The sequence below is a fragment of the Drosophila miranda genome, chromosome XL (genome assembly GCF_003369915.1).
Source record: "Drosophila miranda strain MSH22 chromosome XL, D.miranda_PacBio2.1, whole genome shotgun sequence".
In the NCBI taxonomy this organism is placed as follows: Eukaryota; Metazoa; Arthropoda; class Insecta; order Diptera; family Drosophilidae; genus Drosophila; species Drosophila miranda.
The window spans coordinates 9,020,186-9,035,621 of NC_046673.1; the positions used below are offsets into that span (position 1 = coordinate 9,020,186).

Sequence of the window (15,436 nt, forward strand, 5' to 3'; positions counted from 1 at the left end):
TATATACATATATATTCTATATATTCTAGGATAATTCCTAGGGTATGCAGAATGCTGCTCATTCCGTGCCATGTTGCGGGACAGTGGTGCCCATTTCTCGGCACATGTGTCTGATCCACACAAATTGAATGTTGCCAACGGTAAAAAATGTAAGTAATTCTAGAATGAGTCTCATTTTTGCTACGATTCATACCGATTCAAAGAGAGCGAAAAGAGAGTGCGGAGAGAAAGTGTATAACTGTAAAAGGTACGGCCATCCTGTGTTTGCTTTCTCAAATGAAGCTAGAACAAAACGTAGGCTGCAATTACCGTTTTCGCTGCCTGCGCGTGGGCGAGTTCGAAAATTCGAACTTGATCGAACTTGAGGGAACAGCTATGCTATGGCTTAAGATTTAAGTTTGACTTGGCGCTCTTGATTTTTTTTAATTATCTTATAATTAAATATAATTATAATTACGAATCAATATTACATATTACTCTGTGCCTTAGAGTATATTGAAATACCTTTTGAAAATTGAAAACAATAGTAAGCTACACTTACAGTTTCGCGCTTATGTAATCGAAGCAGGCTTGGGATACAAGCAAACAGTGTCAAATTTTCTGTAATAAACTAAACCAAAGTTTGAGAAATTATATCAAATGTCGCTGGAGGACTGCTTAAACAACATTGGCCTCGGCAATCCTGTAATGCAAGCGGCTAGGTCTTCCGGATCGAAACTAATTCACGCCATTGGGATAACGCCGGAACAAGGAAAGATGATTCTGAAGGAGACGCAAACGCTGGGCTCGATCGTTTCTAAATACGTCTGGCCGGATATATCGCTGAACTCTATAGTCGGCAGTAATTACCACTTTGTGCGTTTTGCCGGCCTGAGTGGCACATCGGCCATTTTAATGGGCGCCTACTGCAGCTACGTGCTGGAAGATATAAAGGACCCGTTGGAGCAGATGCGCTCGGAGGCCTATGCTGATGGGGCCATTCGCATGCACCTCTGGCATGCGTTCGCCATGATGGCCATGCCACTGGTCCACTACCCCGTACTAACCGGAACCCTGATGACCACAGGCGCCCTCATCTACAGCGGCTCCTTCTACTATTACGCCCTAACGGGTAAACAACGTATCCGGACTTATCCGACCATTGGAGTGTTCTTCCTGATAGCAGCGTGGATGTCGCTGATCATGTAGGATCATGGTGCTCTATGGCTGGAGTTACCAATGACGAGCTGAAAACACAGATGGCATAGATTGACTTGCAGTGGTATCCCAGCAGCGATATTATCGATACGAGGATTCGATTGAAGACCTGGTGAACATTACAGAGGGAGAAGACATTAACCACTTTGATGCATCGGAGGGACTGCATCTTAACGCAATACAATACAACCAATAAATACGCTCTAGCTCTTCCAGCCCTCATCCTGGACGGTAAATACGTTCGGAACCCCCCAAAAGCGGCTTAAGGATGATCTGTCGGTTGACTAAGGGCTCTACCGGAGTAAGAAGTACCTCCACTGCCTGATTTGCAATGATATCCATGCAAATTTACACCTGATAACAGCACAACAGGGTCGTGTCAATTATGTTGTCAGTGAGGTAATGAAACAATTACCTTCTTCCTCCGGAAGAGCCGTCAATCAGCCCTCCAATCATCAGCAATAAGCCACTGCAGCGTTCCGAACGTATCCTGCAAATCCTGCCACCGATTTTATTTAAAGTTTCCTTTAGTACGAAATGAAAACATCACACACATGAGCTTCATGAGCATGGAATTTATTTGATTCGAATTTATGTATACATGTATAGTCCAAGCATATTTGGGAATATATTTCCTGTAAATAAGCCCCACATCATCGCAGCGTCGAGCCAAGTTTAAAGTACAAACAAATTGTAGAAAATGTCGGTGGTGGACTCTGTACTTTCTCTGTCACTGTACACTCTTGTCAGAATAGGTTTTGGGATGCACCCCCCACAATGTCTATGAACCCAACCATACAATCGATCCCCCACTCAGTTGCCACCTCGTGCTCTTACTCCTTTGCGTGCCTTTTGGCCAAGAGCTGCCTCTGGCAGCAAAATTTAATTCGAAGATATAACTTTCTACATATACCATTTTGTCTGTATTCAAGGATTACCCTCATGCATTTCGATACAATATCAGGTTGCTAAACAATACAATTTCATTTAGGAACATATTTAACTCTAACTCCAGCTCGCCATCCGCCATCATTTTGCTTCGAATATCTAAGTGATGGAAACAGAACTTGGCTTTAAACGATATTAGCACACTGACACACGATCAATACTCACTTTAGTTTACTCCTTAAAGGGTTCCTGCAAATTGACAGCGTCATGTAGCGACTCCTTGGCTGTCTCCAAATGATCGGAATTATCGGACACCTCCGAGCGGGACGACTCCTTGGCTGTCTCGAAATTATCGGAATTATCGGATACCTCGGAACGAGGCTTGGGCTTTTTTAGAACCTTAGTTAACCCATTTTTTTTTTATAAATAACTGCGGAACACGAGAAATTCCAGTACTAGTGGTACGAGTACGAGTAGGAGCATGTATTCGATTCGGCAGGAGCTCACCTTGATTGTCGTTATGCTGTCAAAGGTCCTATTCCACTATCCCATCCACGGCAATCTTCTCCTCATCCATGACTATCAGGCTGGGGATCTTCTATTTGCTGGTGTCAAAAAATGGTACTACGAGTACACACAAGCTTTCGTTTAACTTACGACCAAAATTTGTGGGCTTTGAAAATTTAGTTCTTTTCCGCTGTTCAATGGATTCGCTTAAAAATGCACCCTTAATCGTTGAAAGTCTCACAATCTGGCCGAGCAGATCTGTTCGAGCAACATTTACTGGCAATGAAAAATAAAGACTGTGAACCGCTCGGCAGCGTTCGCCTGAATGGTGAGAATATCTTCGATAACTATGAGTTTTGACAACCATTTCTTAGAGCACTATTAGAGCATGATTCCAGCTGGAGAACGCTGTCGATTGGTGTGTTTGATGAGGAGAAAAGCCAACCAAGTTTGAAAATCTACAAATTTATGGAAAATGGACGAAACAGACTTCATGTTCATATTTATTTATTTCTTCCAATGTTCTCCTCCAGCAGGGTATTTATGGCCTCACGGGTTCACAAAAAAATTTCTTATCTAACATGGCTTATCTAATGTTACAATAACTTTAAATTAGTTGTTATAAGGATATTATGTATATTTGCATCGCAGGCAGCCTATTAGATAGGATTTATACGTAAACGCAGGTTGGCAGCACAGTTCGCTCACTGACACGGGCTGGCTGCTGTGGCGCATTTAAATTCGAGCTCTAATTTAAATTCAAATTTGAAAGGTGTTTTCCGATAATTTTATTGGAATAAATAAATTGTCCTCTTACCTTGCAACTCAACTTTGTATTATCTTAAAAAACAAAAACTTCACTCGAACTCCCCTTGACCTTTGAATAAAGTGCAATTAAAATTAACTTTTACAACTCGACCTTCGTTTTTATTTATATTTTTATGGTAAAATTATTCAATTTAATACAGAAATTAGAACAAAAAAAAACGGATTCTTCATAATGTAAGACACGCATTAATAAGTACAGTTAATAAATTAAACAGTAGCGTATAATTTGGCTAAACTAACTGTGAGCAGCAGGTGAAACCAGGTTAATTATTTTATGTTGGTAGTATTCTAAATATAGACACAGAATCAGCGCGAACAGGGGTCGTTTATTTCGAGAATACACTGAAAGAAGTCGGTGAGGCGCTTCTCCAAATGTAGTTTGGAAATAAATGCAATCTAAAATTTAAATTTAAAAACCTAACCATTCTGGTTTCAGTTTTTACTTTTGTTTATTTTTAGTATTTACACAAAAGGTTTTACAAAGATTAGTTAATTCTTTTGTTTTTGCTTTTTTAACACATTTTGGCGTTGCAGCTGGCAAACTTTGAGTTTGGCAAACACAATTTTCCACACTTATAAATGTATTTCAAAAAACATCTTTCGTAATTTAGTGAAAAGCGCCAACAATCTTCAAGAAAAGAAAAAAAAAAGAGAACTCTAGAGTAGCACCTATAAATTTTGTTTGTTTGCTATTATTGTTGTTATATAGCTGCTGGCTAGAGGGCGTGGCAGTATATATGTATGTATGTATAGGACAGCTTCTCTGTGGGCAGCATTTCAATTAATTTAGTTTCATTTCATTTCTATTCCCGGCACTTATCTATAATCGTTTCTTTTTCGTTTTCACATATTAGCTACATATCACTCCCACTCATTCACACCCATTGAATCATTCATTCGCACTCATACGCTTTCCAGACATTCATTCACTTAGCATTAGGTTCTGTTACTCCGCTTCTTTAGTACAGATTAATATAGCACTTGTTTAACTTTTCGGGAGAATCCTTTTTTGCAAAGGACAAAACTATGTAAAAAAATAAAATAATTTCAAAAAAATAAAAATAATTATAAACATCTGGATATCATAAGGTTTAAATATTACAAATTAAAAACCTTTACGCATTAGAAAGTTCTTTATGTCGTGACTAGGCAAGTTCTGTTTTTGTTGTTGTTGTCTCTGTTGAACCGATTATACTCGTAGAGTACAGTGTTCTCTGCAATGCGCCGACAGTGGCAGTTATCGAAAACTGTTTGCAGCCATCCTTTCGGCGGCATTCCTTCGGAGAGCCAGTTTTTTCTTGTGTGTTTAGTACATCGTAGAACAGTTTCCTTGTTTTTAGTACATTGATTTTGTTGTGTGTTTTGTCTCTGTTTTAGTACGATGTTAAGAGTTCGTAATTTGTTGTTACTATTATTGCTGTTGTTGTTGTTGTTATTTCATGTTGCATGAAGAACTGGGAGGAGAGCTCTACAGATGCTCGTCGCCATGGTAGCCATTGCGAAGGGGCTGTCGCTCCTGGGCGTGATCCGTGGGTCGGTTGCGATTGAAGAAGCCGCACTGTAATGGATAACGTTGGAGAATTACGTTAGTTAGGACTCGGATCAAGTCGATATGGCTTAAGCTTTTACATCTTCTATATTCCCCATCATGGATCATGGATCACTCACCTTGTAAAGCAGCCAGACGAGCAGCAGGAAGATTAGCGCACCCGCACACGCGGCCAACACCACCACCCAGAGGGGCACCACATCCGGCACCTGTTGCGGCTCCGGTTCCGCCTTGTAGAAGATCTCGTGCGACTTGATGATCTTGTCCTTTGGCTGGCCAATGAATGGCAGCTGGGTTACGTTGGCCACGGCCAGCGTGGACACATTGAGAGGTACGTTCGAGGCCAGCTTCTCCATGGTCTTGGCCACCATGCGGGCGCGAATGGCCACAAATGCGGCATCACCGTCCTCGGTGCCCAGGTTGGTCACCACACAGCGGATGGTGCGACAGCGGGCCGACTGGCAAGGCGAGTTCAGGTCGATCTGCTGGGGCTGCTCCTGGTCCTGGTCGCTGTTGCGACGGAAGCGACGTTGCGAAGAGCTAGAGCTAGACGAGGACCACTGTCCTTGCCCGCCCTGGCCCTGACCCTGACTCTGACCAGGACCCTGCTGGAGTATATCCTCGTCGTAGTAGTCCCCATTCTCACGTCCATAGTAGGGCTTGCTGCCAGAGCTGTACGTCACATGATAGCCTCCTGGCGCAGCTCCAAACTGGCCCTGCCCTTGCCCCTGTCCGTACGACTGGGTGTGAAACTGTCCCTGACCCTGTCCCTGGAACTGGCTGTTCCTGTAGAGATCGTTGTCCACATTACTGCGTGGTATACTGCCCAGATCCAGGGTTCCTGCATGGAAATTGCCACTGCGTCCCCCATACATGGATTTGTCAGCAAAGTTGGCCCCACCGCCACCAGCCTGTGGTCCCGCCGACGTATACCCAGAGCTGCTGCTCACGATGGTGGATTGCTGGGGCAGGCCGGCCATCTGAATGTGTCCCTGAGTGCTGTGGCCTCGGAGCTGGGCACTGGGATTACCGGAGCCATAGCCCAAGCCCGAGCCCGAGCCCGAGCCCGAGCCCGAGCCCGACCTGGAGGAGGAGATGGTCGTGAAGGTGCTCTGATTGATGCGAGGCTCCTGTTGGTCGATGGTCACCGCTTGACTAGCACGATCCTGATGGACATACGATGCATCGCCGGGCACATCGAGGGCATCCTCACGCTCCAGTAACGCCACCTGCTTGGGGGTCAGACGATTCTTGGCCTCCGTCTGGCTGACGGTCACGGCCTGCCCGCCCTGGGAACCCTGAGAGATCTCCAGGTGACCCTCAGCTCTCTCAGCTCCGCCAGCAGCGGCACCAGTCGCCGCCTGGCTGCTGAACTGCACCGAATTGCTGATAGCGCCCTGGGCGTGCAGATATGACTTGTTCTTCAGCTTATCGTCCAGCTTCAGGTTGTGCTCGTTGACTTCGTACACCTTTTCGCATTGGATCTTGCCGCCCGTCTCCGGCTGGCTGAGCAGATACATCAGCGGATCCCCCACAATGGTCTCGTAGGGATAGTGGATGTAGACCTCGGCCTCCTCGATGATCGACGGACGATTGTTGCGTATCTCGTAGATGTGCACTACCTGCGGTCCGATATCCTCTTCGACGGTGGCATTCTGCAGCGACTTGTAGTCGTCGGCCTTGTACAGCTGATAGTCCGGCAGGGATGTGCCCTTAATATCCAAATCCGTGTCCACCCAAATGCCAACGCTCTTGCGGTAGATATTGTCGAAGTGGGAGCCCTCTTTCTCCACGTTTGTGGAGTTGGCCTCCCAGTAGAATTCGTAGCTGGAGGAGCTGCCGTACTTGTCCGCCGGCACTAGGCTGATCATGAAGTGGGCCTGGGCAGGGAGATCGAAACAGATCAGAATCGGTGCTAGTTACGGATCCAGAGGCCAGGGATCGTTTACTTACAATTTGTCCGGACTCCAGGGGATTGCCAATGTCGCACTTGAGCGTATGATTGTTTGCCGGCGTGGGTGCCGAGCAGGTAATGGGCGTGTCCTTCTTCTCTCCCAGCTGCTGTAGCTTACGGAACTCCAGGTCCCGGGGTGTGATCATATAGAAGGCTGCCTCGAAGGCATCCTCGTTGTTGTTCGAGATCAGGACTTCGACGGTGAGTGGTTCGGGCGAACCAAACAGATATTTATCCACGGTTCTGTAAGAGATTCGGTTAGGTCTGGGCTGTGGCACGACGGCTACTGTTCGACTTACTTGATTTCCAACTTGAGATCGGGCTCGCAGATGTTGTCGGGTCCACAGTTCTTCTGGATGTTGATGGCATCGCGCACGACGATCTCACGGTTCTGATCGATTACCGGCTCGAGGATGCCGCGCCTGCGTCGAACCACGGGCTCGAGGGGACGATTGCTGCGCAGATTGTAGCGGGCCTCGACCTCCAAGGGCGTAAGCTTGTCCTGGACCTTGTCCATTATGTAGACCGTTTCGTTGAGGCAGTAATTTTGGCCATAATTCAGACGGATCGTCTGGTTCCTGATGTTCTTGCCCTCATCCCGAAGGAAGAACATGCGGGGATTGCGCACCTTCTTGGCGTCCAGCAGCCAGGACACATCAAAGTCCAGCTGATCGGGCAAGTAGCGGCCGGTGAAGCTCCAGCAGGTGGTCAGCAGCATGCAGGGCACCCTCTTATGATCCCTCTGGAGCTGACAACTGCGATCATCGAGGCTGATCAGCTTCGAGGGACTGGCAAAGGTCGTCTCCGCATTGACAGCAGCCACGGGCCGGGACTTGAACAGGTACACCCGATCGGAGCTGTAGGCGCCCACAGCCAGATCCGGATAGGTGTTACCATCCATGTCCACGCCACCCGAGAGGGCAAAACCGAAGGTCCGCGGATAGGGGGCACCCTCCACCAGCTGCTCAGCGCGTATGATCTGCGAGGGTTTCGCCAGCGGACCCATCGACGATCCATGGTAGATATACACAACGCCCCTGCCCTCGGGTCCGTCATAGGGAGCGCCGACAGCAAAATCGCCATAGCCATCGCCATTCACATCACCCAGGGTGGTGAGGGCGAGACCGAAGCGACCCTTCGTCTGGAATCCGTCGCGTATATGCTCCGTGGTAAAGAACTGGGCGGCGGTGTGCCCGCCCTGGATCAGCACATAGACGCGGCCCACATCGTACTTGCCCTCCACGTTGTCCAACTCCGTGAACATGGGTGCACCAATAATGAGATCGTCCAGGCCATCGCCATCCACGTCGCTGGAGGCTAGGGCGTAGCCAAAGTATTCGCCAATCTGTCGACCAGTAATATTCAAGATATTGGCCATGTTCCAGCGGTTGACCACGACCTGGCCAGTAAGATTGGCGCCACGGGGCTTGCCAATGGCCACATCCTCACTGCGATCGCCATCAAAGTCGCCGGTGACCATGGAGTACCCCAGATACGAGTCATCGTTGACCGAGGTGCTCTCGACCGTGGAGAAGACTTGGTTCTCCGGCTTGGTCACATCGTGGGAGGAGGCCTGACCTGTGGAAGCATTGGAAACACTTGAGTTAGTGAGCCGTTTCGATCCAAGTTCAGATCATCTTCAGATCATTATCGGGTTTTCTCTTGGTGATTTGTGGTGAGTACGCTACATGGCTATGGACATGCTGAACAACAACGACATTAGGAATTGATTTGCATGTGGAACTAATCCAGCTAAAGCAGCAACAACAACGATTACACTACAAGAAGTCTACTATATTATGGGTATATGGATAGATAGATGTGATTGGCAGTAGGGGTATTTCCACCCCTAGACATGCTTCAGAGATCGTGCAGATTATGATTAGGTTGCATTCCGGTTAGTAGTACAGCCAAACACCCAAATAAACTACCAGCGCAGACATGCACAGCTAAAGATCTTAAATGCTAAGTAATGGTAATGGTGGGTAGACGAAAGAGGTGGTCACGGCAGAGGGGAAGGGAAGATGATGAAAAGGAAAGGGTCTCCTTCCCACAGAAGAAGCTAAAATAGTTTCAAAATTCTTCCTTCTAACTCTTTCGTTCAGTTTCTCTTTCATTTAACCTACGACTATAAAATTAAAAGATATTGCATCAGGAAAAAATTGTAGGGCTGCGCGGGGTACTTCACTACTGGTACTTCAATTCTCCTTTAAGAGGTCTTTCGCCTCTGATCGCTGCCAACTCGGCTTCGCCTGTCGGTGCCAAGAAAGCAAAAACAATATATGTAGCTTGGGCATGACACAGTAAATTGACGCTGCATTACGTAAAACTCTGACAGAAAAACGGATTTTTGTTTAGTCTTCCATGTAACCCAATGAGGGAACACTATAAAACACATAGACAAATTTTGAAAAAGGTATTTTATAACTGTAGTACAATCAATCGAAATCTTATCCTATCCTTCAACTACCACTACTAAGTCCTTAAAGGATTGAATCAAAATTCATGCTAGACTGTTTTCCAGTCCCACTTTTATCCTACCTTATCTCCAAGGACCTGGAATAGCTTAACCTTCAAACAAATTTGAATTTATGATTTTTTTTTCAAGTCAAAGAATACAAAAACAAAATAATGAAAGAGTAAAACTGAAACAATATTGAAACAAAGATATAAAAAATAAACAAGTTCCTTCTCTGCCGATCCAAACATAGCTCCTTCGCTTATCCCCAAAACCTTATAAGTAGGTATATGCATAGGTAGAAGCCAGGATCAGATGAAATAGAAATTCCCAGCTCGAATAGGGGTTTCTCTTTCATCCAACATCGGTCAATAGAAGCAATCGCGACAATCACCAGAGAAGCGGACATGGACAAAGCGATATGGGGAAAAGACAGAGATAGTAAGATAAAGCGGGGAGATTGTTTTGGATTGGTTTGGTTTACTCTCCCAGATTAGTTAGCGTAGCTTTCGAGGCGATGCGGCGAGTTCTCTGGCGATATCTGTTGGATGCCATGGAACAAATGAATATTCATTGCTTTTCTTCCAGGATACAGCAGTGTTCGCACGATGATGATTGATGTTTTTATACCCATTTTCAGGTTTAATGTGATTCGATATTTTGATATTTGAATATTTTGCATTATCAGACACCATTTATGGAGATCGTTTGAGTATGTTTTGTGTGTGTGTAGATGTTTAGGTACTTTTGGCAGCTATAGGTTAATGTTCGTAGGTACAGTTTCGGGTTGTGGTTGAGTTTTGAGGCAGTGTGTGAGAAGCGTATTTGGTTTTTGCATTTAATTTTTTTTATTATTTTTTTTTTTATTATTATTACCTCCAGTGCCGAAGGGCTGATAATAAGGCGGCTTAAATGGAAACTCGGCATCGGGCGGTATTGAGTAGGTTTGTCCTTTTTATTTTGTATTCAGTGTGTTTCGGGTTTTAATAGCAACAGAAGTTTTGGAAAAATGTTGATTGGTTTGGTTGTTGGTTTGGTTGGTTTTGTGGTGATCGAGTTGTGTGATATTTGTTTGGTTTTGTTGGGGTTGAGCAACAGACACAGTTCATGGCGATCGGTACAGAATGCATACGTCATTTTTTTATTTATTTATTTTTTTTTTTTTTTTGTTGTGTGTTTTGTGAATACGGTACGGTACAAAATTGCATGCATTTTGCGCCGACACACACACACATAGAGACAGAGAGAGGGAGAGTGGGTAAGGTGAGACAGTGGGTAAAGGATCAAAAAAGAAAGAGAAAGAGAGAATACATAATTTAGATTAATCAAATAAGACAACGAAAAATAAAAAAAAATAGTAGGTGAGACATGACGCGCTTTACGGTTCAGGTACAGATACAGATACAGGTACAGGTACAATTACAGTTAAAGATACAGTTAAAGTTACAGTAGACAGTAGTGTATCGGATACGGTACAGCTAAGATGCAGCTAAGGATGTTTTCGGTTACGTTTACAATAATCAAAGTACAGTCACTACCGACTTTTGCCGTCGAGTGTTGAATGATTTTCGTTAGCATAATGATTCTAGAAATTTTTGGTTCGCTCATGTGGGTACAATACAAAGTACGGTACAATTGTTAGCTTCGGGCAGCGACAATAGTGCGACGTTAGGCCAATTGGGGTTAAACAATTTTGATGACAACAACTCGACAACACAATACGACTATATACGACTTATCTTATGCGACTCTATTCTACCAATACTGTACAGTAGCTGTGCATCTAATAAGTGTATGAAATCCTTTGGTACAGAATGTCTTACAAGCCCTTCAGCGCAAATACAAGTGAGATCTTGTTAAATGCACAGCTACCATTACTTAATAGATTTATATTATGTCTGTTACAATTTGCACCTAAGCTTAGACTATTCACTAAATACAAGTACAATGCGACATGCACTAGGAATCATCACATTAGGGGTCATAGGCTACGTCCCGACATAGTTTGGCATTCAACAAATCTTCTACAGATGCTGATTCGCTTCGACTGGATGGATGGTCCGCTTAGATCTATGGATCAGGTGTTAGAGACTTGGGTAAATGTTGGGGTGTTCCTATCTTATAGGAAGCTGGATTACAATACAAACATAGAACTAGGCCCAGAAAAGAGATACATATCTTTAAGGTTTAAGGTTTAATTGGTTTTCTTTGTGGATATTACTTAGGTTAGGGACTGCCTTAAGACTCTTAGGACGACCAACAATATTAGGCACAAAAAATAGGGGAAATAAACTAAACTAGGGAAAGTACATACATACGAGTATATGAAAGAAGAAAAAAAACAACTCATTGTGCTTTTTGTACACTGGAGAGCAAACAGAAACAAAATTCAATAGATTTACTTGGGATACTGGAGAACTTTTAGCTTTTTGGGTGGGATACGAGGACAAATGCTATGAATACGGGAAAATAACTTCAAATTCAAACCAGACTACGGGACTTTGTGTGTGTTTTGGTGTGTATTTGGTTGGGTGAGTGTGTTTGTGTCTGTGTGTTTCTTGTTGTAGGAGTTCTTGAGTTTGGAGATCATCTAGGAATAATACTTAGAGCTCTAGCTATGACTAAATACATTGGATAATTGTTTGGATTGTTCATTGAGATACGAGATACGAGTACTAGAAAGAACAGCAAATTCAAAATACATACAGTAAAAGTAAATCGTCTCAATAGACAAAAAGGTACAAGGTACAAAAGTAACATATTGTAGGTTTTGATAGACAGATAGAAAAATAAGTAGAACAACGGTACACGGTACATGTGGGAAAAACGTGCACTTACCTTGCCAGTACCAACTGCCAGGTGCGCCAATGAACAAACGCGAGCCATTCTAGAGGGAAAAGAAACGAAACGGGGGAAAAAAAAACAAAATATATAGTCAGATCGAATGCTGTGGATGCAATTGTGAATGCAAATGTTATGCCACGATCCCCAACGAGGTGCCAACTAAACGTGCCCACGCCGAAGACATGCCCATGCCGCCATCCTCCTCTGTGCCCCCTCTCCAGCCTTTCCATGCATATAATAACTCAATGAACCCAAAAAAAAAAATACAAAAAACCTTTGTAGAAAGAGGCAAGTAAAGATTGGGTAGGTAGGTCTCTTTTTATACGGATTGCTTGACATGGACGAACTCGTAATGCTCTTTGATTTTCGGAATACTATATTCTGATATATTTATGTGTCCGTTATATAGCCTCTGCTCACATATCTGTTTATCGCATCCTATAATAAGGATACTTTTATAGTTTTCTACATATTTGCGTAAAACTTCTTAGAAACAAGTAAATAACAGAAAACATCGAAGAATCCTTTTGGAAACTATAGATTTATCAGCTTTGGATCCTACTAACAGTTCTCATTATAAATAAAACTAATCCCATCTTATATAATCCTTGACTCATAGTAGGGTAGACTTGGGTATACAGTGAATACTTACTTTGTTGACGGCTGCACTGAAGCCGGCCTGACACGAGCCCTGGCGATGATAACCCCAGTTGTCTGCAAGTAGGAGAAAGAGAGATATCAGGTGAGTGAGTGACCGAGCGGGAAAGAGTGAGAATGTCAGTCACAGTTGACCATTTAGGCACGGCATTGTGATTTCCTCATAAATGTTCGGGCACAGCTCAATGAGCCTGCCCCTGCCGAGGGCAGCAAATGGTTCGAGAGGGCAGAGGGACCGAGAGGGATCGGATCGGATAAGTATGTGGGACAATAAATTGCAAATAATTACCGATGCAATGCAATAAATTGCGCTGCTATTTGTCAGTCCGGTACGGGAGAGTTGGTCGAGTTGGTGGAGAGCAACATAAAAGGATTAGAGCGCGCCTTTGGGGTAAACTGCCAGACATCCGATGGACATTGAAATGAAAATACAACAATACGAACAGAGAACAGCCAAGGCAACAGCAACAACAGTGACAGCAACAGCAACAGCGACAGCGACAGCAGAGCGGCAAACAAAAAGATCAAGACGAAGGCAAGGCTAAGGCCTAAAGTGGACAGCCACAGCCACAGCCACAGCTACAGCAACAGATCAGATCCACACATCCTTTTGTTGGGCTCCGCCTTTTGTTTGTTTCTGTGCCAGACTGTCCGGCAAAGTGTCTTGCGAATGTTGCTTTGCTACCAAATACAAAATCACGCAGAGGGAACAGCACAAAAACGAGTCAGCAAACAGACCCATTGGAAGTGGGTCCCGACCATGTAATACCCAATAGTAGCGCTTGGCACAGCCAGGGTCCGAGTTAAAGAGCAGCAAAAGATATAAAATCCCATATTTTACTAAACAAATGCCAAAAGATCGCTTAGAGAGCAACGTAACTTTCCAAAAACTTGGTTTTAATCGGTTTTTTTTTGTATTGGCTTCAAACAAAACGAATTTAATTCTGCCAAAAAGAGATCCTCTTAACTTTAAAATTAAGATGTAGAATGTGGATGTTGTTAAAATAAATTCCATTTGCGTGGGCATTTTGTAAATTGAGTTTGTGTTTCTTCAAAGCTTTGAGAATGGATCGAATTTCGACTGTCTATGCTAAACATTAATACTTTCACTTTATGCTAAGAACGGATACAGTATTTCTGCCTGTTACACAGATCTACACGAATGCAGCATACCCTCGCACTCCACGAGTACCATTATGTCGCCTGCCTTCGCATGAGAGCAACGATAAGGCTGGAGACACCGAGAGAGAGAGAGGAAGAGCGAGCAAAAACAAGAGAGAAATCAACAGGCAGATCGTGCGTTTGATCAAATTAAACGATAACAATTTGTCTCCGAAGTGTTTCAATTTGAGCGCACCGAGCCGGAGCCCGACGGAGCCGGGGGGCCGAAGGCAGGCAGCGACATGTCGCTGACGTCGCGGCAGCAGCAATCGCATAAGTCAACTTTTTGTAAGGCACTCACTCTCACACACGTGTGCTCGTATATGTATGTAGTACCTATGTGTACCTGGACATACCCAAGGCATTGTCTGTCGCGTGTGTGTGTGTGTGCGAGTGCGTGCAGTTGTAGTAATTCCCATAATAAAATCGCCCCGTCTTGAATTACAATTAGTTTTTAGCAAGGGCACGAAGAGCGACTCCACTCAGCTCCACCACCAACTCGGACTTGGACATTCAACGATTTGTGTGTGTGTTTGTGTGTGTGTCTTTTGGTATACTATACCCTTTAAGGGGGTATTATAGTTTAGGCCAGATTTTGGTACCGCAGAGAAGAACTTCCGATACCCACAGTCTGTGGATGTGAAAGGTGAAAGATCTCTTAAGCCTCATCGATAAGGAGTAGGAAGGAAGTTTCGATAGTTACAAACAAATGGCCTTATAAGTAATTCCAGCCAATCCAAATAGGATTATAATTATATCTGTAATTGCGAACTTAAGTCCTTCAAAAGTAGAATAGCAATAATTAGTGTTCTGAGTATTTTTAGTAGATCTTTACGATCTTGATCTTCAGGGTGTATAGACTTCGGCGCAACGATTTTTAGTGTTCATGGATTCATGGTTTTATTCCGCTTTTGTTGTTTGATTTACCCTTTTCGTTGTCGTTGCTGTTGTTGCTGGTCTTTTTTTGTTTTGTGTTTCGTTTAACTATTTAGTTTGGCATTTTGTGCGTTAAGTTGGTATTTATTGCTTTCAGTGATGTCGGAATGTGCTGAAGCGAACTGTCAAGATGGGTCTGCTGCTAATCATTTCACAACTGCAACATCCAGCGGCAGCATTAATAACCCCACAGCAGCCTCAATGCGGATGATGACGACGATGTTGATGATGATGACGGTGAACAAGACCAATGGGAATATGGTCGGCCTGGTCCCAATGTGCTTAGAATCGTTAAATTGCCCTTGGTCTGACCATATTGGCTGCGGGAATTGAGAAATCTCATCATTGTGGAGGGAGGAGGGAGGAAGGGAGGCGTATTCGACTGGGAGCTCCATCAGAACGATCAGAGGATGGCACACTGAATCCTATAAAACACTCACATATAAATGCATAAGTC

The 15,436-nt window shown here is 44.2% G+C and overlaps 2 protein-coding genes across 6 annotated transcripts in view; one reads left to right on the top strand and one right to left on the bottom strand.

The window, feature by feature from the left end:
* Nucleotides 1–570: 570 nt before the first annotated feature.
* LOC108151572 (transmembrane protein 256 homolog) lies at nt 571–1,415 on the top strand. Its single transcript, XM_017280248.2, has one exon. The coding sequence runs from the start codon at nt 640–642 to the stop codon at nt 1,186–1,188; it is 549 nt and encodes a 182-aa protein (XP_017135737.1). The 5' UTR covers nt 571–639; the 3' UTR covers nt 1,189–1,415.
* Nucleotides 1,416–3,492: 2,077 nt separating this feature from the next.
* LOC108160771 (integrin alpha-PS2) overlaps nt 3,493–15,436 on the bottom strand; it is a 35,144-nt gene continuing 23,200 nt past the window's right edge. For 4 of the 5 annotated variants that reach the window (XM_017294975.2, XM_033387355.1, XM_017294999.2 and 1 more), the window contains exons 6-12: nt 12,878–12,939; nt 12,220–12,268; nt 10,258–10,332; nt 7,223–8,501; nt 6,923–7,166; nt 5,089–6,849; nt 3,493–4,978 (exon numbers count right to left, since the gene is read on the bottom strand). In XM_017294975.2, the coding sequence (XP_017150464.1) occupies nt 4,889–4,978; nt 5,089–6,849; nt 6,923–7,166; nt 7,223–8,501; nt 10,258–10,332; nt 12,220–12,268; nt 12,878–12,939 (3,560 nt within the window). In that variant the 3' untranslated portion in view covers nt 3,493–4,888. The remainder of the gene's footprint in view (nt 4,979–5,088; nt 6,850–6,922; nt 7,167–7,222; nt 8,502–10,257; nt 10,333–12,219; nt 12,269–12,877; nt 12,940–15,436) is intronic. The other variant, XM_017295009.2, reaches the window with a different exon arrangement.